This window comes from Sus scrofa, chromosome 9 (assembly GCF_054392235.1).
Source record: "Sus scrofa isolate SSC_HxYL_T2T_F1_AM1 chromosome 9, Sscrofa_HxYL_maternal_Yorkshire_Landrace_v2.0, whole genome shotgun sequence".
NCBI lineage: Eukaryota > Metazoa > Chordata > Mammalia > Artiodactyla > Suidae > Sus > Sus scrofa.
Window position 1 is genome coordinate 23,110,692 of NC_139391.1, and position 26,701 is coordinate 23,137,392.

At 40.0% G+C, this 26,701-nt stretch overlaps 2 protein-coding genes across 16 annotated transcripts in view; one reads left to right on the forward strand and one right to left on the reverse strand.

Annotated features, from left to right (window-relative positions):
- The window catches only part of NAALAD2 (N-acetylated alpha-linked acidic dipeptidase 2), a 115,435-nt gene that overhangs the window by 32,399 nt on the left and 56,335 nt on the right, over window positions 1-26,701 (forward strand). For 2 of the 8 annotated variants that reach the window (XR_014816718.1, XM_084978331.1), the window contains exons 2-3: window positions 15,442-15,528; window positions 15,620-16,500. Coding sequence is in view for 1 of the 8 variants with exons in the window: in XM_084978330.1 (XP_084834456.1) it covers window positions 24,856-24,910 (55 nt within the window). In the remaining 7 variants the exon portion in view is untranslated. Of the gene's footprint in view, window positions 1-14,678; window positions 14,719-15,441; window positions 15,529-15,619; window positions 16,501-19,540; window positions 19,653-23,608; window positions 23,771-24,848; window positions 24,911-26,701 lie in introns of those variants that run through there. The other 6 variants (XR_014816717.1, XM_084978330.1, XM_084978334.1 and 3 more) reach the window with 5 other exon arrangements.
- Window positions 969-26,701, reverse strand: part of LOC106504145 (tripartite motif-containing protein 77-like) — a 30,846-nt gene continuing 5,113 nt past the window's right edge. The window contains exons 1-10 of one of the 8 annotated variants that reach the window (XM_084978337.1): window positions 25,757-25,861; window positions 16,405-16,492; window positions 15,562-15,653; window positions 10,791-11,102; window positions 8,023-8,437; window positions 7,228-7,323; window positions 5,454-5,684; window positions 4,088-4,110; window positions 3,281-3,378; window positions 1,124-1,689 (exon numbers count right to left, since the gene is read on the reverse strand). In XM_084978337.1, coding sequence (XP_084834463.1) covers window positions 1,196-1,689; window positions 3,281-3,378; window positions 4,088-4,110; window positions 5,454-5,684; window positions 7,228-7,323; window positions 8,023-8,437; window positions 10,791-10,801 — 1,368 coding nt within the window. In that variant the 5' untranslated portion in view covers window positions 10,802-11,102; window positions 15,562-15,653; window positions 16,405-16,492; window positions 25,757-25,861 and the 3' untranslated portion in view covers window positions 1,124-1,195. Of the gene's footprint in view, window positions 1,690-3,280; window positions 3,379-4,087; window positions 4,111-4,675; window positions 4,908-5,453; window positions 5,685-7,227; window positions 7,350-8,022; window positions 8,438-10,790; window positions 11,103-15,561; window positions 15,929-16,404; window positions 16,493-25,756; window positions 25,887-26,701 lie in introns of those variants that run through there. The other 7 variants (XM_084978339.1, XM_021062626.2, XR_014816719.1 and 4 more) reach the window with 7 other exon arrangements.

Consider the following 26,701-nt stretch of genomic DNA (forward strand, 5'->3'; position numbering starts at 1 on the left):
TTTTTGTTTTATGTATCTTCCTTAAAAATACTATAGTATCCAAACATCTAGGTCGTATTTTGTGGACCACAATCACTCTAATAAAATATGTGTAGATCCCCAGAATACTCTGTACATCAGTGAGAACTACTTACAGTAACACTGAGGAATCAGATCAGACACAATCTATATTTTATCAATTAAAATGAATTTCTGAGCCCTGGGCTGCTGAACAATAACTTAATTCACTTCTTTATTTAATATTTGTCATTGTTTTCTGAGCTACCGTGTCTACATTATAGTAATATTTTTGGTTCTATAGCCTTTGCTTTTAAGAGTTTTCCTATATATTTGGTTTTTGTTCAAATATTTTTTGGATGTCTCCCATATCCTTAACCTGGTGTGTCATTCCTGGAAGAAAAGAAGCCCTAACTCTTGTGAGTTTTACAAAGGGAAAGAATAAACTGTTTTTGAAGTCACATTATAATTGACATAATAGGAGTTCCCATTGTGGCACAGTGGAAACGAATCTGGCTAGGAACCATGAGGTTGCGGGTTTGATCCCTGGCCTGGCTCAGTGGGTTAAGGATCCAGCATTGCTGTGAGCTGTGGTGTATGTTGCAGATGCAGCTCAGATCCTACGTTGCTGTGGCTGTGGTGTAGGCTGGCAGCTGTAGCTCCAATTTGACCCCTAGCCTGGGAGCCTCCATATGCCGTGAGTGTGGCCCTAAAAAGCAAAATAAATAAGTAGTAACAATTGACATCATAAAGTTTGGTAAACTGAGGACTAGGGGAGGAATAGGATTTCACCAGAAGAGTGAAGGAAGAAGAGAATTCTATACTGTCCTTGAGTTTTGACAAGGACTCTCTGGAAAGCTAATCCTCTAACATGGTGTTCATGATCTTGGCTGCATTTCCACACCCTTATATTCTTTTTGTCTCTAGCAAGTTCACAGAGCAAATGAAAAGTACATATATCCCACCCAATAAAATAAGAGGTTACTTTTATTTAAATAAAATACAAGTGACAAATGTACATCGTTAACATTATCACTACTTTAAAAAATAATGCAACCTTTATATCCCCTGGAGGTAAAATGACGTTAAACACAGTGAGGTATAACTCATTTTCCCTAGTCTAGAAGTCACCAGGATAAAAGCCTCCTCAGTTATTAGAATTTCCGAGACCCTGGTCAAGTATGTGACCTGGTCCTGATCATTTGGGTCCACGCCAAATGAAAGGTCTGAGAGGGAAAGAGAAAGAGCACGAGAGGAAATTACAAATGAGGGAACTTTTGGCAACATTAATAAAGCTTATTATGCCACATTCATAATCTAGAAACACCCCTATCCAGCCCTGGGGTCTTTGAATATAGTAGGGTAGCAGCGGAGAAGTAGAAAAGAGGTGGAAATTGTCATCCACTTTGACACAGAGAAGGAGAAAAATATCCTCTGAGTTAAGTAGCATATCATTCCTACTGGTCCAGGATTCCTTGCAAAGACCTATAATCCAATTACAAGAGAGTCCCACATCCACCTCCCAGTAATGTTTGCCAGAGGTGAAGGTCTGAGCGCCCCAGGAAGGCGTATACTCTGAACTTGCTGGGTTCCGGGGCGTGTCTCCATGGTCTGGACGGCATCGCAAACGTCTCATGTCTTCAATCAGAGCCACGTGACAGTTTTGTATTTTATCATCCAAAGTAACATCCACTTCAGTAAAAAGAAAACAGCAAAGTCAACCAACAGAGTTTAAAAGTTCTAAGGGGCAGACAAGGGTAGCGCTGCTCTGGAATGTGTAACAACCTCATCTCTGAAACAAAACAAAACTGGTTTGTTTTATTTGCTGGGAATAAGCCACCCCACTGGGACCACTTTCTAGGTGCCAGCCATTTAGTAATTGCTCACAAAATTCTGGAATTTAAAACAATTAGCTCTCATGAGTGAATCGGTACTAGCTAACTCCAGAATACTCTTTCATCACAGGTGACTATACAGAGTATGTTACTGGAAATACAGAGAAAGAACAGAAAGGGCCTCTTCTCTATCTAAAGAGCTAGAAAAATCTCTAATCCTACAACTAGATGAGGGGAAACTTTGAGACTACATAAAAGATGTAGGATGTTAGGTTCTGGCTTATTTTCACTAATGCATTGAAAATTTGGGAGCTTGCGCATAGATGTCAACAAAATAGCAAAGTGGTCCTTGATCCACTGAAATCCTCTTGTTAATTGTCACAAAAAATATAACAGTAATAAATATACTATACATTATATTTCAAATATGATATTGTTATATTTAGTCTTAAATAGTGATCACATTGCCCAAGATAATGAGGACTTAACATTTAAATAGCAAAAGTAAAATGAATGAAAAATCCGCAAGTGCCTTTTTTTTTTTTTTTGGGGCTGTGCCCACGGCATGCAGAAGTTCCCAGGCCAGGAATTGAACCCATGTCATGGCAGTGACCTAAGCCACAGCAATGACAATGCCAGGTCCTTATCCACTAGGCCACCAGGGAACTCCTATGTACATTTTTTAAAAAGTGATTTCTCTCTCTCTCAGAATTCTACTGGAGCCACCACTGAATTAGAATCCAATTTATCCTATGTAAGGCCTGGCTTCTTTATGCACCAGGCTCACTCTCAAGTTTCATTTGCTTTAACTTACACTCTACACAGCAAATCATGGATTCAGTTTGTTTTGTGGTTAGACTTGTATATAAACATACTTTTAAGTTTTTTAAAAAATCTTGCAATTTTTCAAATATAATCATTACATTCAATATTCAGGAAACCGTTAAGATGAGTCTAAGAATGTGGTCATCTGTGTATAAACACAGTGAACAATGAACTGCAAATTGAAATACACTGAATGAATATGCAGTTTTATAAGCCAGACTGTTGCAGTTTTTTTCTTTAATTTTAACTTACTGAAAGTAATTATATAAGAAACCACTTGTTGTCATAATTTTGGGGGGCTGGGTTCATGCCTTTTAGAAGTTCCCCAGCCAGAGGTCAAACCCTGGCTTTGGTTGCTGCTGGGAGAACACTGGATCCTTAAACCACTGCACCACGAGAGAACTCCCTGCTTGTTGTATTTGTTTGATTGTTTTTGATAGGCTTTCATTAGGTTTTTCTGACAGATGATCAACAATAAATTATAAAGTTAATTATGAAGGTTTGCACATTAATTTGCTTCCCTGTTTTCTGAAAAGAACAATAGAGCAATGACTAGAGATCATCAGCATTTGTCCATTCATGTAGGAAAAATGACTGCCTTCACACAGAGTGCTACCTCTCACCTTGGAAGTTGTTAAGTCTTTCCAGCATCCCGGGGATGCTCCAAGTACTGAGCTGTGGGTCCATAGGTTGGGGCACGTGCTGCTGCATTAACTGACTCCTGTAAAGAAAAGGACCCACTCACTAAAAGACCCATTAGCAGTCCACTGATGATGCTTCATCACAATTCTCATAATTAGGTTTAAAGGGTTATGAACTTAACTCCACAAACGGAGCAATGCTACAGTGGCTGTTAGATTTTATAACCTGCTTCCCTGCTCTTAGCACATTAATCCTAGCAGGATAGGTCACTTCAATCATAATTGTGTCTGCTTCCTCCCTTCCAGCTTCCCTAGGGGATCCACACAGCAATTCTCATTTAATTCCTAAAATCTAATATGTGCCAAATTGTTGGAACTTGCTGTCTGATAGGTATGGAGCATTGGCACTATAGTATGTTCTTGCATGAGGATTCTACATCACTTCTCAGCATCCTTCTACCTGCCGCTTCTCTGAGCTTATCTGCCTTTCCCATAGGAGACAATGAAAAATCCTCAAGTCATTAGGATGTGGAAATTAAAGGCAGGAAAAATAGTTGTCTCGTTTGCAGCTTCTACATTAAGCCTTACAACTGAAACTACACTCCACTCAACCCTACTGTCACCTAAGGATAGACAATATAAATTTTTTTTTTTTGTATTGAAGCCTTTCAGAGAAGAAAGGAATAAATACAGAAAGAAATTTCTCATTAAAAGGGGAGGGTCCATCTCAACAGAAATAGCTTGTTCACTGTCACAATTACTGTGATTTGAATAGAGGAGCAATCTTACCTTTTCACTATGTCTCCTACATCCTATAAAGACAAAGAGAGGAAGGCTTAGTTTTCAGCACAAGGTGGCTCTCCTGTTTAACTTTTTTTCTTTCTTTTCATGGCTGCACCCAGGCTAAGGATCAAATTGGAGCTGCAGCTGGGGCCTACACCATAACTCGAGGCAACACCTCAACCCACTGAGTTAGGCCAGGGATCAAACCTGCACCCTCATGTACACTATGTCAGGTTCTTAACCTGCTGAGCCACAGCAGGAACTTCATGGCCCTCCTGTGTAGTCTAGTTTGAGGACATGAGATTATACTAAGAAATTCACCATCTCCAGTTTTTGTCATTGGGAAAAAATAATTTGTCATTTCCTTTATCCTTATAAAGATGAAACCCAGTCTCACATTTACATACAGTTGATAAAATCATAATCGCGGTAAAATTTAAAGATAGGAGATGTTCTTAGGGTGCACAAATGGCTGTGATTTGTTGTAACCTACAGCAGAATTCACGGACTCCAAATTTAGAAGTTCAAAATAAAAAGAAAGCATACATCTCACATTTACACCTGTTATTAAGTGCAGATACAAAGTCAAAGTACCTGTTCCCACACTGCTCTCCTGCAGTTGGTCAAAAACTGTAGACCCAGTAGTTCCTTAGTGTATGAGGGGAATTCATTCCGATACCAAACTCTGCAGATGCTCAAATCCCTTATATAAAGTGGAATAGTAAGGAATTCCCTGGTAGCTCAGTGGGTTAAGGATCTGGCATTGTCACTGCTGTGGCCTGGGTCACTGCTATGGCACAGGAATTTTCACATGCCATGGGAATGGCTAAAAAAAAAAAAAATGGTCCAGTATTTCCGCACACCATACATACATTTTCCTATATATTTTAAGCATCTCTAAATTACTTATTTAATATAAGGTAAATGCTATGTAAAGAGTTGTTGGCATTGGAAAATTCAAGTTTTTCTTTCTGGAAATTTCTGGATTTTAAAAAATATATATTTTCCAGCAGCGATTGGTTAAATCCCTGGATGTGAAACCTGTAGAGATATAAATGGCTGACTGTATAGTATAAGAATTTAGCAGGAAGTTTTTATTTTGTTGTTTTTTTGTTTTGTTTTGTTTTTTTGCCTGAATCTGTTACTTGAAACTTTCCACCTGGTCATCTTTCTTCCACATAAGGCAAAAGTGATGTTTGGTCTCCAGATTATACTGGAGGAGCAAAACCTACGGTCAGAGAGTCAGAAGAGTCAGAACCTGGACCTTGGAACCAGAAAAACAATGGAGACCAAAGAGGATATAACTTCATTGGATATAAATACTTTTCAAGCAGCCTGGTGTTCAGCACCCTACTCCTTCCTTCGTCCTTACCTGGAGCATCTCCACATCTGCTTTAAGGCACATCTCCTTCAGCTCCCCATATATTCTTCTCAGGAGTTTCCCCATGTGAATCATTCTGGTTACATTCCCCCTGAGTCGCTGAAAAACAATCTTGCCTTCAGTTGCCAAGATCTCTAAATGTCTTCGCTTTTCTTCCTGGAGATATTGACATACTTTCGGGTATTCTGCCCTTATCATCATCATCCGGTGATTTACAAAACCCTGCAGGGACATTGGATGAATCAGATCATGTATCTGGATGGTGTTAGCCTTCCCTTATCTTTTACTGTCTATGTGTTCTGGATCACAAACTTGTCTTAATTCACTTGGGCTGCTATTGCAAAAGCACGAGAACAGCAGACATTTATTTCTCCCCAGTTCTTTAAGGTGGGAAATCCAAGATCAGCGCCGGCAGACTGGGTGTCTGGTGAGAGCCACTTGCTAGAAAGCCATCTTTTTGAGTGTTCTCACATGGCAGAAAAGGCAAGGGACCTCTCCAGGGCTTCTTGTATAAGGATACTAATCCCATTCATAAGGGCTCTGCCCTCATGACCTAATCACCTCCCGAAAGCCCCACCTCCTAACACCCTCACTTTGGGGGAAGAGAATTTCAACATTTGAATTGGGAGGGGGCACCCAAACTGTTTTCTCTGTTCCAGAAGAATGTGTTCTCAGAGAGCTGCTGCTTCACTCTCTTTGCTCCTGTAGATCTCTACCCAATGTCACCTTCAGATGGGGCTTCCCTGACAGCATACATTCCCTTAACCTGTGTGACTTATATACACCCCTGATTTAATTGTCTCCCTCACACTTCACAGATATGATGTATTATAAATGGTACTCTTTTATTTGCTGTATGACTTCTCTTGCTAGATTATAACCTGTGGAGGTCAGCGGGTGTTCCTGTCCATCTATCTCTTTGTTGGCCTACAACAGTGAGGAACACACCATGCGCCCACCTTTGGATGAATGGTTCATTAGGAAATCATCCTAAATGATCGAGATAATTTTATTATCACCCTTTGGTATTCTCACAGCACTATATATAGATTTCTGCTTAATGAAATAGTATTCTCTAATATGGCCAGTTGATAGGTCGTCTTTAGAAGTGATTGTGTTCTTCAAAACTAAAATTAGAGCTTCCTTCTTCAATTTCAGGTTCTCAGTTCACATATATGAATCAATGAATGACACAACCCCAAATCCTTGGCTAGGCACTCACAATCTTGCAATGGCCCTAATTACATTTCTAGCCTGCCTTTTACCCTAGGTACTAATCAGTAGGAGCTTCTTGCTGGCCCCAGACAATTCCATGATTTGTCTCACTTCCATCTTGTTCCTTAGGTCTCTGTGCCATGAATACCCATGGACTTATAGATTCTACTAGTACATTAGCATCGGAATGGTTTTCACTTGTTTGAGAAGATTTTCTTCACATTCAAAATTTACTAGGCTCCTACAGAACTCTATTTGAACCTCCATCTCAGTGACCATTGCTTTCTCTTTTGTGATACTGCATTTTCTTGTCCCTGCTGAATTATTAGTGATAAATATTGTTTTATCAAGAAAATCAGGAAAAATCTTTTAGTCACGTATTGGGTTCATCTGATATGAAATCCTACATTGAAGGTCATGTTTTCCCACATGTAGCTCTCTCTGATCACTCTCTCAGGGGACACGGTGGTTCAACTCAAGTTCTTCCACTGTAAGTTACCAGGATATTTGTCCCAAGCTGGTTCCAAGGGATACAGGGTCTACGGCTTACCTCCCATACTCTGAATATGCTGGTCACTTTTTTTATATTTCTCTGATTTTCCTGTTTCTTTTTCCAAATAGACTTCATATGAATCAGAAGGTTCTCCTGCAAAAGAACTATAATTTGGAGCACTAGAAAAGCAAATGTAGTACATTTCAGATACTCAAAAGAAGATATAAGGGAAGGGATATGGGACAAACAATAAAAGAGAACAAGGATGTCAGTGATTTTCCTTGGGAAAACTAACAGTCAAATCTGAGAGATCAACCAAAAATAGAGTTCCTGAATTTGGAAAATGTAATCTATTATCTGAGGAATCTAGCCCTGATATTATGGTAACCTGGTCCATTTTCAGAAGTGAATCTTACTTCATGTTTAATTTTGAAATAGGAACCCACAGTGGGTCTATGGTATTATTAGAAATCACTGGCCAGTGTTTCTAAATCTGCTATTGTTAGAACAAGATCGTTGTAATCATGATTGTAGTGGCCAATACCTGTTCTTGAAACTAGACACTTATCACCATGTTACTTACACCGAAATACCAGCACCCCAATCCTCATTCACTTTATCATCATTCCTCTCTTTCAGCCCAACAGAATTTCAACCTCAGGAGAGCAAGGATGTGGTCTAGGATCTTCACCGTTTATCCCTAGATTTTAGAATAGTACCTTCCACATGTGTTCAGAAATTCTATTTGTGTATTGCATAAAATCATCATCATTATCATCAATGTATTTTCCTCCTTGTCTGTCCAGTACAGGGTCCTCCCCATTTGAAAGTGCATTCAGAGATATCACTTACCCTGCAGTGCTCTGCAGCCTGCTGTATTGGATAGTGTACATGAGTGGCATGTTCTGGGGAATGAGAGCAGCATAAACACAGCAGGCTCTTGTTGGTTTGACAGAAGTAGTTCTTTATCACTTGGTGTTTCCGACACATCCACTTGGCAGAGCTAGGTAATTGGCAGACAACTGATTTTCTGGTAGGAAGAATATGTTCCTTAGCCAAAATAGTGCTCTTGAAGTCCATTGTTGGAGATATTGCCTTGCACACAGGGCAGCAAGTAGGTGTGTGGGCATCTTCCCACATGAGACAGAGACAGGGAGTACAAAAGCGGTGCCCACAGCTAATGGTGACAGGGTCTGTGAAACAGTCCTGGCAGATGGAACAGATGAACTCACTGGGAAAACACTGCACAGAAGTAGATTTCATGTTTCTGAGAAAATAAAAGGAAAAGACATTCTTTACCCTGGGCATGTGAGTTGAGTCTTCTCTCACTCATACACATATGTACTATAGCAGGAGAGGTCATGTTTTGAATAGGATGGGGAGGCACAAAAAGAGCCCTACAGACTAATAAAAAGTGTTATTATTTTCCATCATTTCCAACATTCCATCAGTTCCATATTGGAAATTCACTATTTTTCACATGTGTTTTCTCTTTAACAAAGATAAAAGAAATCAGAGGTTCTTGGCTCATTCATTGGCAATGGGTTATATTTTGTCTAAAACCATCACAATCTTTCCATTTTTTCTCTCTCAGATTGGTTAGCACAAGGTATTTGCCCCAATTCTGGCCAATGAAATAAGAAACTAAGACTCCTGGGACAATACTACAGTTTTCTTGCTTGAAAAGAGATGCATTGAAGAAAAAACTGCTTTTTCTGCTTCTGGACATTTTTTGGATACAATACCCATCTGCAGAGCCATTGTGTGCTCACAACATGAACTAGCTTAAGGAGAAAAGCCAATATTCTAAGGATACCAAAAATATGAAAGAAAAAAAAAGGGTTCTGGATGACACTGAACAATAGTTAGCTACTTCTGGATAAGTCAGAGTTAAAAAAAAAAAAAAAATCCAAGAGAATCCAATAACAGAAGGGGCCCTACCTCCAGGAACTCTACCAGATATTCAAAGTAACTGTTGAGAAAACTCCATCCTGCTTTGGGGGTGGGTGGGGTGGGGGGAAACAACCATTTTGAAAAATGCCAGAGCATTCTTCTTAAAAAAGATAGAGATGAAAATTCTGAGAAAGTATATTTTTTAAATTGTAGAGATAAAAACAGTGTAACAGAAATGTAGAATGGTTTTAATATGCTCCTTAGTAATCTAGACATACCTGAGCAAATTTTGATTTTAAGAATGTCTTCATAGAAATTTTCAAAATTTCAAACTTTTAAAGGAAAAAAGGGGGAAAAAGAACAAAATATCCAAGAACCATAGGACAACTTTAAAAATAATATTTGTAATGAGAATGCCAGAAGGGGAAGAAGGAGAGAAAGGAATAAATATATATTTTATGATGCTAAGGAGAAGTTCACCAAATTAATTTGTAGCCAAACAACAGATCCAGGGAGCTCAGAGAACATCAAGTTAAAAAGAATAATAAATAAATAATAAAAGTTACATAAGAAATCAATGAAGATGAAAAGAGAACAGACAAACACAGAAAATAATTGAATCAAAAATCAGACAAAAACATTACAACAAAACTACATTATCCATCCTTCATGAACATAGGGGGAAAAATCCTCAACAAAATATTAGCAACACAAATTTAGAAATAAATAAAAAGATAATATATTATGACAAAGTTTGTTTATCCGAGAAATGTGACACTGCTTCAACATTTGAAATATAATCAATGTAAATGACCAGTATTAACTTACAAAAGAAAATCATATTGCAATATTAATAATGCAGAAATATTTAGCAAAATTCAACATTCATTCATGATAAAATTTCTCAGCAATCTAGGAATGGAGGGAAACTTACTTAACCCAATCAAGTGTTTCTATGGAAAATCTAAAGGTGACATCATTCTTAACAGTGAGAGAGAAAATTTTTTTCATTTAATAAAATAAGATGTTCTCTCTCAGCCTCACCACTCCTAATTAATATTACACTGGAAGTGCTAGCTAGTGCAATAAGGTAAGATAAAGAAATTTTCAAACGTTTGTGAAGAAATAAAGTAAAAATATATGTACTCATTGATGGTATAACTGAGTGTGGAAAATCCCAAGGAATCTACTAAAAAAAAAACCCAAAACTTGGAAGTAGTAACTTTAGCAAGATCAGAGAACAAAAAGTCAATATATAAAAGTTGATTTTATTCCCACATGTCTGTAATGAAAAACTTGTATTTAAAAAAATTTTTTATTTACTTATTTTTTTGGTCTTTTTGCCTTTTCTATGGCCGCTCCCACGGCATATGGAGGTTCCCAGGCTAGAGATCGAATCAGAGCTATAGCTGCAGGCCTACGCCAGAGCCATAGCAACACAGGGTCCAACCTGTGTCTGCAACTTACACCACAGCTCACAGGAACACCGGATCCTTAACCCACTGATCGAGGCCAGGGATCGAACCCACAAACTCATGGTTTCTAGTCGGATTTGTTAACCACTGAGCCATGATGGGAACTCCAGGGTGTGAGTTTTAATTGGTACATGGAGACCTGAAGCATAATCATCGCCTTGTGTTAGACTAGGAACAAAGGAGAATCAGGTAAGAAATGCAGTTCTGGCCAAAATCCAGAGTACAGTGAATCTGTAGGGTCTGTAGACTCACCTTGTGGTCATTCTTACGGCAACTGAGTATATACTGGAAACATGAAAGATTTCTTCTGTCACAAGTCTGGCAGGTGACACAAAGTCTAGGTTTCTTCAGCTGAGGTTGTGGTCTAAAATATCTTCATATGGCCTCTTCGTGTGGCTGCTTGGGCTTCCTCACAGCATGGTGATTAAGTTTCCTAGAGCAAGCATCCCAATATCGTCAGGTTGTAGTTTTGGGCAATACAGAATATTCTTCTGTTATGGTCACAACCCTACCCAGATTCAAAGGGATGGAGCACTCTCAGTGAGGAGCAGTATTGATATTAACCTGTAGGAAAAGAAGGAGGGATTGGATGCATTGTTGAATCTTTTTGGGGGTGGAGAGGGGAAGGAATACAACCTGCTACATCTGTTCTTCCTAATAAGTTGACCTCAAGGATCTGGATCCAGAGACTGAGGGCCCCGGATATAGTGGATTCGGTGAGCCTCTTATAGATCCACATTTCAAGTTCCAGATGTCTATTAAATGCCTCTTTAATTTTCTGAAAATTTGGCACAGTAAGTATTTTTCTCTTTTTGGGGGGTCCTTCAAGGATTTGGTGTCAACTGGACTCTGTAAACAACGTAGTAAAACAGTGTTGACACAGACACGCACAATACGGGAGTGAGAGGGATGGGAGCGAGGATCATTTCCTTATTGAGCCTCTGGAGCAGACTTGGTAGTTCCAGGGCAGTGGAGTGAAGAACCTCTCCTTGGCAGGAAGTCCCTTCTAATGTCTCCATATTTCACTGAAAAACCCCATTAATACAGCCCTTGTGGATTGCTGCCCACATAATTCTGAGTAGAGGGTGACAACACCCTGCCTTTAATAACCAGATGTTCAAAAACCCATAGCTGAGTCATCCACTGGACTTTAGCAGCCAGCGTGGCCTGAGGAGATATAAACCTTGGCTCCAACCTCAGACAGAGGCTGTTCTATTCTCATAGCCCCTGTGCTTCTCTTATTCTGAAGGGACAGTCAGGCTAGTTCCTATTACCTCCCGCTCTTCTGGATTGGGGAAGTTTTTTTGATGCTGGCTCAAGGACATGGCATCTCTTTGCTAAAATCTAATGTCTGTATTAGCATTATGCTGTGAAGGAATAGAGCCTGTCCTTGTTACCAGCTTATGACTGTTCCTCTATGCATCTCTACTCTGGCCCCACTGAGACGTGATGTCTGATAAAATCACTCTGAAATCCGTTTCCTTCTTCTTCAGTCTTCTCTCTGGTCCAGATCTCAGTACAGAGGTCTGGAATGTCTCTACCCACTTACCAGGGCTCTGCTCTTGCTCTTCACCTTCACAGCATAAGATGGCTTGATCATCTAAATATCCCAGAATGAGAAATGGGGGCTGCTTGTTCTTACCTGAGACCCAGCAGTAAATTTGTAAGATCCTAAGGGAGGAGGTGGCAAAAGGTCCAGTTTCTCAGAATGCTGTCATATTTCTATGATGGGACTTCATTTCAAGAAGCTGGTATGAAGGTTCTCCTGTCCTGACTGATCCCATGAATGTGTGAGGAGGTCATATGTCTAATAGGACAGGTAGTATTTGTGATTATATAATAGGAAGAGTGAAAGAGGAAAATAAAGTCTAGGTACAGGATCAGAGATAAGGGTAGAACACAAGAAACATCAGGAGTAGAGAGGAATTTAGAGAAAGCAGTGCAAAATAAGAGATGCAGCTGTAGAGAAATTTGCAAAATAGGCTTACAGGGACCCTGTGGGCAGATGTAGAGAGAAAGAGGTTTAAAGAGTGCCTGGCCCAAAGTAAACTACCCCTACATTCACTGAATGCACCAATGAATCCAATAAAAAATAATCCTTGGGGACTATCAGCCAAATTGTAGAGAATATGAGATACTGATAAAAGAGACAACAGGCAAAACTTCCTATGCATTTCAAAATTCTCAGTGGTGGAAAATCCCATTCCAAGGCACTGGCATGAATCTCCTGCTCTTAATTAACATCCAAAGTGAAGAGACAATGGATTTTGCATCCATTAACGTCAAATTCCCAATCCATCCCACTCCCTACGATGGAACATGGTAATATTAAAAAAGAATGTATACATGTATATGTAACTGGGTCACCTTGCTGTACAGTAGAGAACTGACGGAACACTATAAACCAGCTATAATGGAAAAAATAAAAATCACTATAAATGTCAAAATAAAAAAAAAAGGAAAAAGAAAAAGACAGTGAAGAGTATCATGGCTTTGTGGTCAAGAGTATAGGCCCTGAAGCTAAACTGCTGAGTTTGATTCTCATTTCTCATTAGTCTGGTCAACTTAAGATGCATGCATGCCTCCACTTGCAAAACTATCTATTTCAAAGTTGGGGTAATTGGATCAGTGCCTTGCTGAAGCATTTTATTATTAAGTACATGAACAAAATGGCAGCAAAAGAGAGAAGGAGCTCACACATGAAAAAGGCAAAAATACAGGAATTGGAAGAAAGAGAGACTTAAGAAGTTAATAAAAACAGGGCAAGAGATAGAGAGAAAACCCAAATTTGAGACAGTAATTGGTGAAAGAGTCTGGAAGAGTAATTAAAAACTTTTCAAAATTTAAAAATTTATAATGCAAGAATAGCAGGAAAGCAGACACATTTATATATAACACAGGTTGGGGATTCCATCTCTTTCTCATACTCAGGACTCTAAGTCCCATCCCCTCACTCATGTCATGACCCACGGTAGTAACAGATCTCAAGTATCTGAAGGTCTTCAGTCTGGTTCAAAAGACACTGTAGGGGGAGTTTCCTGGTGGCACAGAGGGTTAAGGACCCAGTGTCATTATTGCTGTGGTGAGGGTTCAATCCCTGGACCCAGAACTTTTGCATGCCACAGGTGTGGCTGAAAAGGTGTGGCCGAGAAAAGAAGAGAAAAAGAAAAGACATATTTTAAAAAAAGAAAAAAAAAAAAAAAAAAAGACAGAGTAGGAAATGGCCAGACGTCTCAGCTAAGGAATTCAGGAGTTGGGCTTTAGTTAGTTGGACCTTTGTTTAGTTTTCAATTTGGAGGGTAGGGGCAAAATGCTTTTGCATGCTCCCATACCCCCGAAATGAATCCCTTGACTATGCACTTGAACCTTCTGATCCTGCCCTTAGAGGTAGGTGACATCAGGTCCTCTTCAGGTTCACAGAGAGATGGGGGACTTACTGAAGGTGTGTGAGGACCCTAGCAAAGTATGAAGCAGTGAGTTCCTGTGTCCCGGGATCCTCTCTTCCCCCAAAGACTTGACTCAGCCCACAACCAGAACTCAGCTTACCCTTTGTTCCATGGCTCCCTAGCCTGTCAAATTGTCTGTGAATACAGCTCCCTTAGATCAGGCAGTACTGGATCTTAGTTCACATTCTAGCTCAGAGAACCAGCACCCCACTATTACACAGAGCAGAGCTTCTTAGAGCTTCTCCCCATTCCTCATTCTCTCAGAGATTTGGCCACTACCGCATAAATACAATATTCTAAGCCTCATCCTGGGTAATACTTGAAAAAAGACATTTAAGCAGCCTCCTGGTATCAGAGGTTCTAAGTGGGGCTCTTCTCCCCTCTGTTCCTTGGAAGTAAGAAATAAACTTTCAGAAATGGGGAAGAAATAACAACAAGAACAAAACGAATGAATTTCATCTTTTGTATAAACCAACTTAGTGAAAGATAACAATAAAAAGAATCATTTTTGCTATACCTTTCAAAGCCATTACATGGAATCTTTCTTCAATATTCACCTCTGCTTAATCTGTCATTTATCTGAAGCCAGCTTCTCACAATAAAAGAAAAAAATGCAGAAAAAAATTCCCAATTTCATTCATCCTTGAAAAACATGGCCTCTTTTTCTTGCAATTTTTTTCTTTTTCTTTTCCAGAGACAAGGTCCCCTTCAAGATTACAAAGGCTTTTGGAAAGGTGGCTCTATCTGACTTTCTTCTCTCCTCTTCTTATGTGCACAGGTGCCCGAAGCTTGTACACACGCATTCAGATACAGAAGTTTTTCAAAAATATATGGAGATTACTGTGTTTCATGAAATATGTTTTAACACATTATTCAATCCCGAGAAGCTTTGTTCTGAATTTTTCCCAAGAAGGATATGAACACTGCAACTGATTTCACACCACGGGGATCTTTTTCTGTTCTTCCAATCCTTTCAATAAATATAAAAGCAACTCTACCAGTCGATCCCAGTAAAAAAAAATTTTTTTTGGCCAATTTTCTTAATAAAATTTCCTCCAATGGAACACAAAATTAAAAAAAAAAAACTTAACACCAAAAATATTAACAAGTATTAAAATCATTAGCAAAGTCTGTTTATGTACTATGGGTTAGTTTATTTTTGTTATTTTTATATTTTATAAATTTTTTGCAAGTAGCAAAAATATGAATGCAAGCCTTATCACATCCACAGACCTTTGAATGAACTATAATAAAGCCTCTTTCATTAACAGAAGCAAACTCAGAAGCTTCCAAGGTGTTCTGGAGGGGAGTCTCCAAGTGCAGAGGGCAGTTTTCCCTCCAAATCTACTTCTTGGAAGGTTTTCTGGAGAATCCCTGTTACCATCAGGGTGACCAGAGGTGGGGTTTTTCCATATGTTTGTTGGCTCCTGGTCCTGGTCTCATTTCTATTTTCACAGGGGCAAAGATGAGGCTGGAACTTTGATTAAAGGCTTTATTAAAGATAAGAAACCTACAAGCAAAGACAAATGGTAACCAGAAGCAAGGTAATCTTGTTTCATACAACTCATTAGTCTCACCTTCCAGTTGGTGCATCTTCTCAAGGTACCTCCATTGTCTCTCTTTGTCTGCCCCCAGCACCAGGAACTGATTCTCGGTATCTCTGCCCAGACTGTCCACATTCAGGGAGGGGAGGGAATGCGAGAGGTCGGAAGAAGCTGCCCTTCCCTGCGGTGCTTTATTTCCAAGAAGGGATCCCAGATAGATTCAATGTTAATCATCAAAGACTGATTTAGCCTGGGAGGTCCATCAGAATCACTGCCCGGCTCGTTAGCACACAGATTGCTGGGTTCAACCACAGTGGTTCTTGATTGAGTAAGTCAGGAATGGAGCCACAGAGTTTGCATATCTAACAAAGTCTGAAATGCTGCTGCTGGTTCCTGGACCCTAATTTGAGAATCTCTGACTTAGCCCATGTCCATAAAAGGTGATACTTTGAGGTTGTACAAAGATGGACAAGTTTCGTCTTGTTCTGCTCTTTAGGGCCCCACCTGCAGCACATGGAAGTTCCCAGGCTCTGGGTTGAATCAGAGCTACAGCTGCCGGCCTACACTGTAGCCGAAGCAACGCGGGATCTGAGCTCCCTCTGTGACCTAGACCCCAGCTCAGGGCAACACCGGATCCTTAAACCACTGAGCGAGGCCAGGGATGGAACCTGCCTCCTCGTGGATCCTAGTCAGGTTCGTTACTGCTGAGCCAGGACGAGAACTCCCTCATTCTGTTTTTTAAATATTATCTGAAAGCACAAGGCTGGGACTACACACTGCAGACTTGCAGCTATAGCTCTGGTCTGCGGTGGGGAGAAGGAAGTGGGGGGAAGTGGGGGAAAGCGGCAGAGAGAACGCTCACACGTGTGAGGATACCTGGATAAGACAGCGCTCTGTGAGCCAAGAGGCAAGCCTTCACCAGACATCGAATATGCCAGCATGTTGACCTTGGACTTTCCAGCCTCTAGAATGGTGAGAAATAAGTTTCTGGTATTTATTTTTATTTATTTTTGCTTTTTTTTAGGCCACACCTGCGGCATATGGAAGTTCTCAGGCTAGGGGTCACATGGGAGCCACAGCCACAGAAACACATGATCCAAGATGCATCTGCAACCAACACCGCAGCTCATGGCAACGGAGTGAGGCCAGGGATACTAGTCAGGTTCATAACGTGCTGAGCCACAACGGGAACTCCCAGTTTCTGGTGTTTATAAACAACTCAATCTATGGTATTTTTGTTATAGAAGCTAGAATACACAAAGGGAATGTCCTCATTTGCCATCCAGGTATCTTCTTTAGCGAAGTGCCTACTCAAGTCTTTAATATTTCATTGGATTATTTGTCTTATTGTTGAATTATAAGAGTTCTGTGGAGGCAAATCCCTTATCAGATGTATGTTTTACAATTTTTTTCTTCTCCCAGCCTATGGCTTATCTTTAAATTTTGTTAAATGTCTTACTTGAAAACTGAATTTTTTTTTTTTTTTTTTTTTTTTTGGTCTTTTTAGGGCCACACCCATGGCATATGGAAGTTATCAGGCCAGGGCTTGAATCGGAGCTGTTGTTGCCAGCCTACGCCAGAGCCACAGCAACGTGGAATCGGAGCTGCGTCTGCAACCTACACCGCAGCTCAACACCGGATCCTTAACCCACTGAGTGAGGCCAGTTATTGAACCCACGTTCTCATGGATACTAGTCAGGTTTGTTACAGCTGAGCCACAATGGGAACTCCTTTTTCTTTTTGTGTGTATATCTGTTATGGATTTTTGATTTGTGATTATCATGAGGATTTCCTATTGCAGTCTGTATAGATGCATGATTGTTTTAAGCTGCTGATCTCTTAATTTCGAAGTCATTTTTAATACCGCATTTGTACTCTCCTCCCCTCGTGGTTATTAGTTTTGATATCATATTTTGCATCTAATTTTTGTGTGTCTCCTTTAACTGCTTATTGTAGATACAGGTGATTTTACTACTTTCGCTTTTAACTTCCCTTCTAATTTGTGTGTGAATAATTTCTACCTTTAACGTATGTTTGCCTTTACCCATGAACTTTTCCATTTCGTAATTTTCTTGTTTCTAGACGTGGCCTTTGCTTTTCCACCTAAAGCAGTATCTTTTTTTCTTCCTTTTTTTTTTTTTTTTTTTGTCTTTTTAGGGCCACACCCTAAAAAGAAGTTTCTTTTTTTCTTTATTTTATTTTTTTTGTATTTTGTCTTTTTAGGGCCACACCTGCGGCACATGGAGGTTCCCAGGCTAGGGGTCTAATCAGAGCTGTAGCTGCTGGCCTGTGCCAGAGCCACAGCAATGCCAGATCTGAGCCGCATCTTCAACCTACACCACAGCTCATGGCAACGTCATGACGGCAACTCCGTCCACCTAAAGAAGTTTCTTTAGCATTTGTTGTAAAAGGGGTTTGGTGGTGCTGAGTTCTTTTAGCTTTTGCTTGTCTGTAAACCTTTTGATTTCTTTGTCAAATCTGAATGAGAGCCTTGCTTGGTAGAGTATTCTTGGTTGTGGGTTTGTTCCTCTTGTCACTTTACATATGTTGTGCCACTCCCTTCTGGCCTGCTGAGTTTCTGCCAAAAAATCAGCTGATGGTATTGTGAGAGTTTCCTTGTATGTTATTTGTTGCTTTTCCCTTGCTGCTTTTAATCTTTAATTTTTGTCATTTTGATTACAATGTATCTTGGTATGGTCCTATTTGGGTGAATACTGTAGGGGACTCTGCTTCCTGGACTTGGGAGACTCTTTCCTTTTTCAAGTTAAGGGAATTGTTCAGCTACTGTCTTTTCAAATATTTACTCTGCCCGTTCTCTCTTTTTCTGGAAACCCTATCGTGTGACTATTATTACGCTTGATGTTGTCCCAGAGGTTGCTTAAACCATACTCATTTATTTTCATTCATTTTTCTTTTTTCTGTTTTCTGTTCTACAGCAGTGATTTCCACTTCTATGTCTCACAGATTAGTGACCCATTCTTTTGTCTCATTTATACTATCAGTTCCTTCTAGAGTGTTTTTCATTTTAGTTATTGTATTCAACAACTATGGTTGTTCTTTATACTTAAACTCTTTGTTAAAAACTAACTTCTCACTCTGTGCATTGCTCTGAACTCTTCTTCAGGTAGCTTGCCAATTTCTACATCACTTACTTCTTCTAGGGATTTATCGTCTTCCTTGTCTAGACCATATACCTCTGGGACTTCATTTTGTCTAAATTTCTTTTTTCTTCTCTTTTTTTTTTTTTGTCTTTTCTAGGGCCACACCCACAGCATATGGAGGTTCCAGGCTAGGGGTCTAATCCGAACTGTAGCCACCAACCTACACCACAGCCATAGCAACGAGGGATCCGAGCAGCATCTGCAACCTACACCGCAGCTCATGGCAACGCTGGATCCTTAACCCACTGAGCCAGGTCAAGGATTGAACCCACAACCTCATGGTTCCTAGTCAGATTTGTTAACCACTGAGCCACGATGGGAACTCCTAAATTTATTTCTATTTGTATTTTTATGTATGTAGTGTATTACCTAGGTATCTTGACCTTGGAGAAGAGGCCCTCTGTAGGGGACATCCTATGTGTCACAGCACTATACACCCCTCTTGTCACCCAAAGATGAGGGGCCACCTGGTCCCAGGGGAGGGTCTGTACTGCATTTGCAGACTCAGTTCCATAGGCTGTAGGATCATAATTTTCTAGCTACTAGTGTTTGCCCCCTGGTGGGTGTGGCTGGTTTAAAGGCTTGCAGGCTTCCTGGTGGGAAAGGCTAGTGCTTGCCCACTGGTGGGTGGAGCTGGGCCCTGGCCTTCTGGTGGACAGGCCCATGTCTAGGAGTGTATCTAGAGAAGATGGTGGACGTGGGAAGACTTTAGGCAGCCTGTTTACTAGTGGGTGGGGCTGTGTTCCCACTCAGTCAGTTGATTGGCCTTGGGCATCCCAGCACTGGAGCCTAAAGGCTATTGGGTGGGGCCAGGTCTTGGTTCTAATAACCCAAGAGAGATAACAGCCTCCAGGGGAGTTCATGTTGAGGAATACTTCCTTGTAGCTGGCCACTAGCCTTTATGTTCCCAGAGTGAGCCACAACCACCTGCTGCCTCCCTAGGAGACATTCCAAGACTAGCAGGTAGGTCTGGCTCAGGCTCTGACGAAGTTTCTGCTTTGTTCCTTAGCCCTGGTGCTTGTGCGATTTTGCGTGTGATCTTTAAGGTAAATTGTATGTTTTTCCAGTTCTGTGGAGCTATTACAATTAAGCCCTGCTGGCCTTCAAAGCCAAATGAAGTTTTGGGCAGCTCCTCTTCTCAGTGCTGGATCCCCAGGCTGAGAAGCCTGATGTAGGGCTCAGAACTCTCACTCCTGTGGAGGCCCTCTACAATATAATTATTCTCCGGTTTGTGCGTTACCCATCCGGGGGGTATGAAGTTTGCTTATCTCATGAATGCATCCCTCCTACCATTTTGTTGTAGTTTCCTCTTTTTTTTTTCTTTAAGAGGTGCACTCATGGTCTATGGAGGTTCCCAGGCAGGGGGTTGAATCGTAGCTGTAGCTGCTGGCCTATGCCACAGCCACAGCAATGCCAGATCTGAGCTGTGTCTGTGACTTATACTACAGCTCATGGCAATGCTGGATCCTTAACCCACTGAGAAAGGCCAGGGATTGAACCCATGTGCTCATGGATACTAGTCAGGTTCATCAACCACTGAGCCATGAAGGGAACTCTTCTGTGGTTTCTTCTTTATGTCTTTAGTTGTAGAGCTTTCTTTGCAGGTTCCAATATTTTTTATTGATGGTTATTCAGCAGGTCATTGTGATTTTGGTGTGTTTGTGTGATGGGGTGAGCTCAAGGTCTTTCTGTTCCACCATCTTGGCCTAATCCCCTTCATCTTGTCACATCCATTAAGTTTATGGCTTCTAGATTTAGCTTCCTAAAGTAACCTACAATCATGTCTCCTTTCTGTTCAAAAGTGTTCTGTGACTTCCTTATCCTTTTTTTTTTTTTTTTTTTTTTTTTTTTTTTGTCTTTTTAAAGCTGCACCCATGGCATACGGAGGTTCCCAGGCTAGGGGTCAAATTGGAGCTGTAGCCACTGGCCTACACCACAGCCACAGCAACATGCAATCCAAGCCGCATCTGTAACCAATGTCACTTCTCACAGCAATGCCAGATCCTTAACCCACTGAGAGGCCAGGGATCAAACCTGTGTCCTCATGCATGCCAGGCAGATTCATTTCTGCTGAGCCACTACGGGAACTCCTCCTTATCCCTTTAGTTTTCAGCAGTTCAGCAGCTTCTCTGGTTTAAAGAGATGACCTTTGAGGAGTTCCTGTCGTGGCGCAGTGGTTAACGAATCCGACTAGGAACCATGAGGATGTGGGTTCAATCCCTGGCCTTGCTCAGTGGGTTAAGGATCTGGGGTTGCCGTGAGCTGTGGTGTAGGTCGAAGACATGGCTCGGATCCTGCGTTGCTGTGGCTGTGGTGTAGGCCAGTGGCTACAGCTCCGATTTGACCCCTAGCCTGGGAACCTCCATATGCCCCAGGAGCGGCCAAGAAATGGCAAAAAAAAAAAAAAAAAAAAAAAAAAAGATCTTTGAATGTTTTCATCCTGCCCAGTACTCTGTATCAGGTGCAAAATCATTGTGCTTGTACCATGAGAGCCCCTTGTCTCAGTGGCAGTCACATTGCCTTCTAGCCAGAACCATCAAGTCTGTACCATCTGGCTGACTCCCTTTGTGATGCACTGGAGCCTGTACTTGTTGTGGAGACGCTGTTGAGAGGGGCACAGTCACATGCAGGCCCTTCCATAAGGCTGCCTCCACACAGGTGCAGGCCCTAGAGCCTGACTGTCTCAGCTTAAGCCCAGCTTTGTCCATGACCCATCTTGTGACTTTCGATAAGAATCTTCATTTCTTGTCCTGGAGATCAGTTCAAAATGGATCTCACTGGGCTAAAACCAAGGGAGGTCTGCAGTCTTTCCTAGAGGTTCTAGGGGGGAAAAAATCTGTTTTCTTGCTTTTTCCAGCCTCTAGACACTAACCCTTTCTCCCTAGCTTCAAAGCAAGAAATGGCCCTTCTCACAAGACACCACCATAACATTCAGTTTATTGATTGTCTATTGATCCACAGGTTTTGGTATGATTTTCTCAATTGCTTTTGTTGTGTCAATTGTTTTCTCAGTTGCTGTGTTTTGGAAATCACTGATTTGGGCTCAGATTATGGTTTTGGTGCTTCTTTGGGCTTAATTTCTATTTTTCTAGATTTTTAGGGTGGGATCTGAAGTCATTGACTTGAGACCTTTTTTCTTTACTAGTATAGAGTCTTTTAATACTCTGATTTCCCCCACTAAGTACTGCTTTACTAGCATCCCATATATTTTGATGTTATATTTTCATTGAGTTTAAATCTTTCTAAATTCCCTTTTATTTCTTATTTGAATCATAGGTTATTTAGAAGTACATTAGTTTTCAAGCACTTGGGGATTTTCCAGATCTTTCCGTTATTGATTTTTAATTTAATTTCATTAAGCTCAGAAAACGTATTTCATGTGGATTTTCATCATTTCAAACTGGTTAAGATCAGTTTTATGGCCTAAAACATGAGCAATCTTGTTAAATGTCTATGCACAATTGAAAAGAATGTATAATTGGCTGCTGTTGGGTGGTGTGTCCTGTAAGGATTAATTAGCTCAGGTTGGTTGATCGTGATCCTCCATCTCTATACCTTCATTGATTGCTCATCTATTTGTTCTGTCAATAATTAGTGGAGGAGTATCAAAATCTCCTATAGTTGTGGATTTGTTATTTCTTCTTGAAGTTCTGTCAGTGTTTGATTCATGCATTTGGAAGGTCTATTAGTGGCGCATAAGTGCTTAGGATCACTGTGTCTTCTTAATGAAGTGACCCTTTTATTTTCTAAGATGACTGCTTAATCACAATAAAAGAATTGGGGAATTTTTAAAAATTGAAATAGCAGAAAATGTAATAAGATAAAAATTAAAAATTTCAAAAAAAAATTCAATAATTTTTTTACCTTAGTGCAAAATATAAAGTATACATACTAAAATAAACATAAATAAAAATAAAATGACCTGCCTATCCCTGCTAATATGCTTTGCTTTTAAATATACTTTCTCTGATATAGTACAAACCAATCTTGCTATTTCTCTGCTTAGTTTTATCGTTACATCTTTTTTTCATCCTTTTGCTCTTAACTAAAGTACCCTTATGTTTCGTGTTCTTCTTATAGGATGCACATAAGCCTGTTTTTGTATATCATTTTTTATTATTTTAAAAATTTTTATTTATTTTTATTATTTATGTATTGTGCTGCAGTGTGCAGCAGCTTGATGTGACAGCTTAGGTCCCAGATAAGGGGCTGAACTCAGGCCACAGCAGTGAATACGCTGACTCCTAATCCCTAGACTAGCAGGGAATGCCCAAAACCAATTTTTGGAGTGGACAGTATACAGCAGTCACCCCACTCTAAATTCTGTATTTATAGATCTGATTAAATTTGATTTCACCAAAATTAACCAAATAGTAAAGGCAGGAAATTTAGAAAAGCTGATTGCCCATGAAGGTTGAGTCTATGGCCTTGGCTGTATTTTGTAGGGGTGGGGCTAAAGGTTCCTTCAGGCCAATAAACTGCAAGGATAGACTCTTTCTTCTATAAGCAATACAGAAAACACAATGTTTTGATATAAGATGCTGGCTTTATAGCATGCCTTCCACCACACAGATGACAACAAAAATTACCAGGATATTGGTCCTAGATTTATCTACCTTTCCAAGTTGATTGGAGTTGATGCTTTTTAAATATTTTTGATGAAGAACTTATGACAATGCCTAATGTCTGTAGTTGGCTATAATCATCCTTTGATTTTTTTTTTCCTTCTTTTTTTTTTTTTTTTTTTGGATGTACTTGCAGCATATGGAAGTTCCTGGGCTAGGGGTTAAATTGGAGTTGCAGCTGCTGGCCTACATCACAGCCATAGCAACACTGGATCCAGGCAGCATCTGTGACCTACACTGCAGCTTGCAGCAATACTGGATCTTTAACCCACTGAGCTAGGTAGGCCAGGGATCGAACCTATATCCTCACAGACACCATCTCAAGTTCTTAACCTGCTAAGCCACATGGGAACTCCTTTTGATTTTTTTTGACACATTTAAAGTCCAGCTTTACATATTTACTTTGTTCTAGTTTTTTTTTTTTTTTTTAATCCTATTTTCAATATGCAAGCTATGGTAAGGTATTCCATTCCAGTTTAAAGGAGTTTTATAAAATATGCTAATAACATTCTTATTTGTAAAAAAAAGAATTTCAGGAGAAATAAATAAATTGTCTATGTTGGTTAGACGTTTAATTTTGCTGTGGAAAGACGAGTATTTTCAGAAATGGTATAGACTAGTTGTTAAAATTTTATGCTAATAACATTCTTATTTGTACAAAAAGAATTTCAGGAGAAATAAATTATCTATGTTCGTTAGAGATTTAATTTTGTTGTGGAAAGATGACAAGTATTTTCAGAAATGGTATAGACTAGTTGTTAAATTTTAGAAAGGCAGAGAGCATTACTTGAGCATTATTTCACATCCCCGTGCACCACACCATGAATCTCTTATCCTCTGTTTCTACTTTCCTTGATTTTTTTAATCCCCTTTCTCTGTATGAACCAGAGTCTACAATAACTTCACCACTCGATTATCTGAAAACCTTTTTCACTTACTCATGAATAGCCTTATTTGTCTGGATCTAAGAAAAAAGAAGAATTCTGCATGAAAGCTGCTGTTAGATGACTAGCAAAGGCCCGAAAGACTTTCTCAGGGTGGCCTGAGATTTAGCAGAGAATAAGCTCTGAATCATAAACATTGGCAATGCAGTTTGGGTAATTATAGGATCAATCCTCATTGTACATAGAGCTTTCAAAGTAGGAATTATATTGCTATTACTACAAATTATAGTATCCTTGGTCACTCTAGCTGGTCAAGAAAGGGTTTCAGTTAATTGAAGAGTCTCAGCTCCTTGGAGTAAAAACAAGAAATAATTTTAGCTTTTCCAATAAGTGCTTCCAATTATAAAACTGTTGAATACTTCTTTCTTGCTATTTTGTTTTATGAGCAAGCCTTGGACAACACTATGGAAGGCGGCCAGGGACTGTCTTGGCCATTGGCCATTTACCAATGCTGTCATCTGTAGGCATATGGCCATACTACACTAGCACTGGGAGAGCATAGTGCCACAGGCCTCCCTTTGGGATTGTCTGCTTCTTTGTGATGCTGGTGATTTCTGCTGATGTGGTTGTTTCCTGGTCTCTGTGCATTTGGTTTGCATGTGTGTCCTTAGGTCTTCCCTTGAAGGGAGGCAAGAATCAAAAGCCCGAGCAAGTAGGTTTGGTTGCCACTTTAGAGTCTGAATTTTGTTTTGAAGTTTAATGATGAAGCTTTGAAGGATTTTAATAACAAGATCTGAATGCTACTTTAGGAAGAAAGCTCTACTAAGTCAAAGATTATGGGTATAGGAGCAACAAAGGAGGAAGAGACCAGTTAGGAGGGCTGTTGCAGAAATCTAGATGAGAAGTAACTGTGGCAAGGATTAGATGAGTACTGGTGAAGCAGCTGGATTCATGGTATACTTTGCAGAGCCAATAGAACTTTCTGGTGGATTAGATGCAAGGTGTGAAAGAAGAGTAAAGGGCCAGAGGTGCACCAAGAATCTATAAGACAGCCAGTAACACCTTTGCAGAAGGTGGGAGAATATCGTGGTGCTCACCTGAGGACAGTGATGGGAATAAGAAGCAAATGATATAATCAGGGGGTAGCCACTTCAAGAGAACACTCAGTGAATAATGGGGGATGAGCAAAGTTCATCCTTCCTCTCTGACCCCATGAGGGACTCATTTCTACTTCTCCATGAAGTGGAAATTCTCCTGGTTTTAGGGAAAAGGGTATCATCGAGGAAAAATAGGTGTCGGGTAAAATGGACTAGAGAAAGAATTGGAAGATGAAAAATCTAGAGAAATATATTCAAAAATCTAATGATACTGAAGGCACACAGGGACCAAGGATGTAAATGAGGATAGAGTGTTGGAAGAAAAAGTATGAGGGGTCCCCTGATCTTCGCACTATTATGTAAAAACTATCATGGGTAATAGGCTGAGGTACATGTTAAGGATAAGGGATGGGAAATAGTAAATAGGAAAACATGGTATAAAGGCCAATAATGTAACTTACCAGAACCAAGGTTCTGCTTGGAATCTGAGCATCATGGTACCCACACCCTGTACCGATAGGAGGATGTGGTGGGAGTCCTCTCACTGTTTTACACTTTAACTTGTTGGGTCTTTTCTAATTTCTACATTTCCTGTTGAGTAGAGTAATTGTGACATCAGAAGGAAGTCATCCAATCATGGTTTTCTGCTTTTCTTTTAAAATTTCTTCTCGCTTAGTTTTATTAGTCTTTTACACTTTTCACACGACACTCCTGTCTCACTTTTCACCTGCTCTATAGTTATGGTATACGCCACATGTATTAACGTTCTAACATTTTAAGCTTGAAACTGATTTTGGGTAGTTTTTGGACCCAGGATTTTAGAAATACTCAGTTGGAAGGTATCTCTTGTCAAGAATCTCAGCCATCATGACATGAACCTTTCGCTTTTTTGGAAAGTGAACTGCTGTCTGGATAACCAAATCATTATATTACCTTGTGCCAACATTAATGGCATAATATTTTTATCTGTACAGTGAGCATCTAGGCAATCCCTCTTTATGAAAGATAAAGCAACATTTTCAGACAAAACATGAAAGCTGACACTCAGCCTTATTTCTTCTTAACTAAATCTTAATTATTGGTATGTTTATTAAGAAACTTCCATATATTGCTTTATTAGTATTAGTATTGTTACACACATCACACTTTGTTTTCAAATCTTGCTGTGACCCATTTGATGGGATTTGAACTTTGAAGGTACAAGATGGCCTCTTCTAGGATATGAAAAGAGGGGGAAAAAAGATTACATGAGAACAAGTTGACTTTATAAATGGAGAAGACAGTGAGTTCTGCCATGTCAGAGGCTCTGAACACTGAGCAGATAAAATGTGCTAAATAGTTTTCCTGAGAGATTCAGAGTTCCTGTTGTGGTTCAGTGGCAATGAACCCAACTAGTATCCATGAGG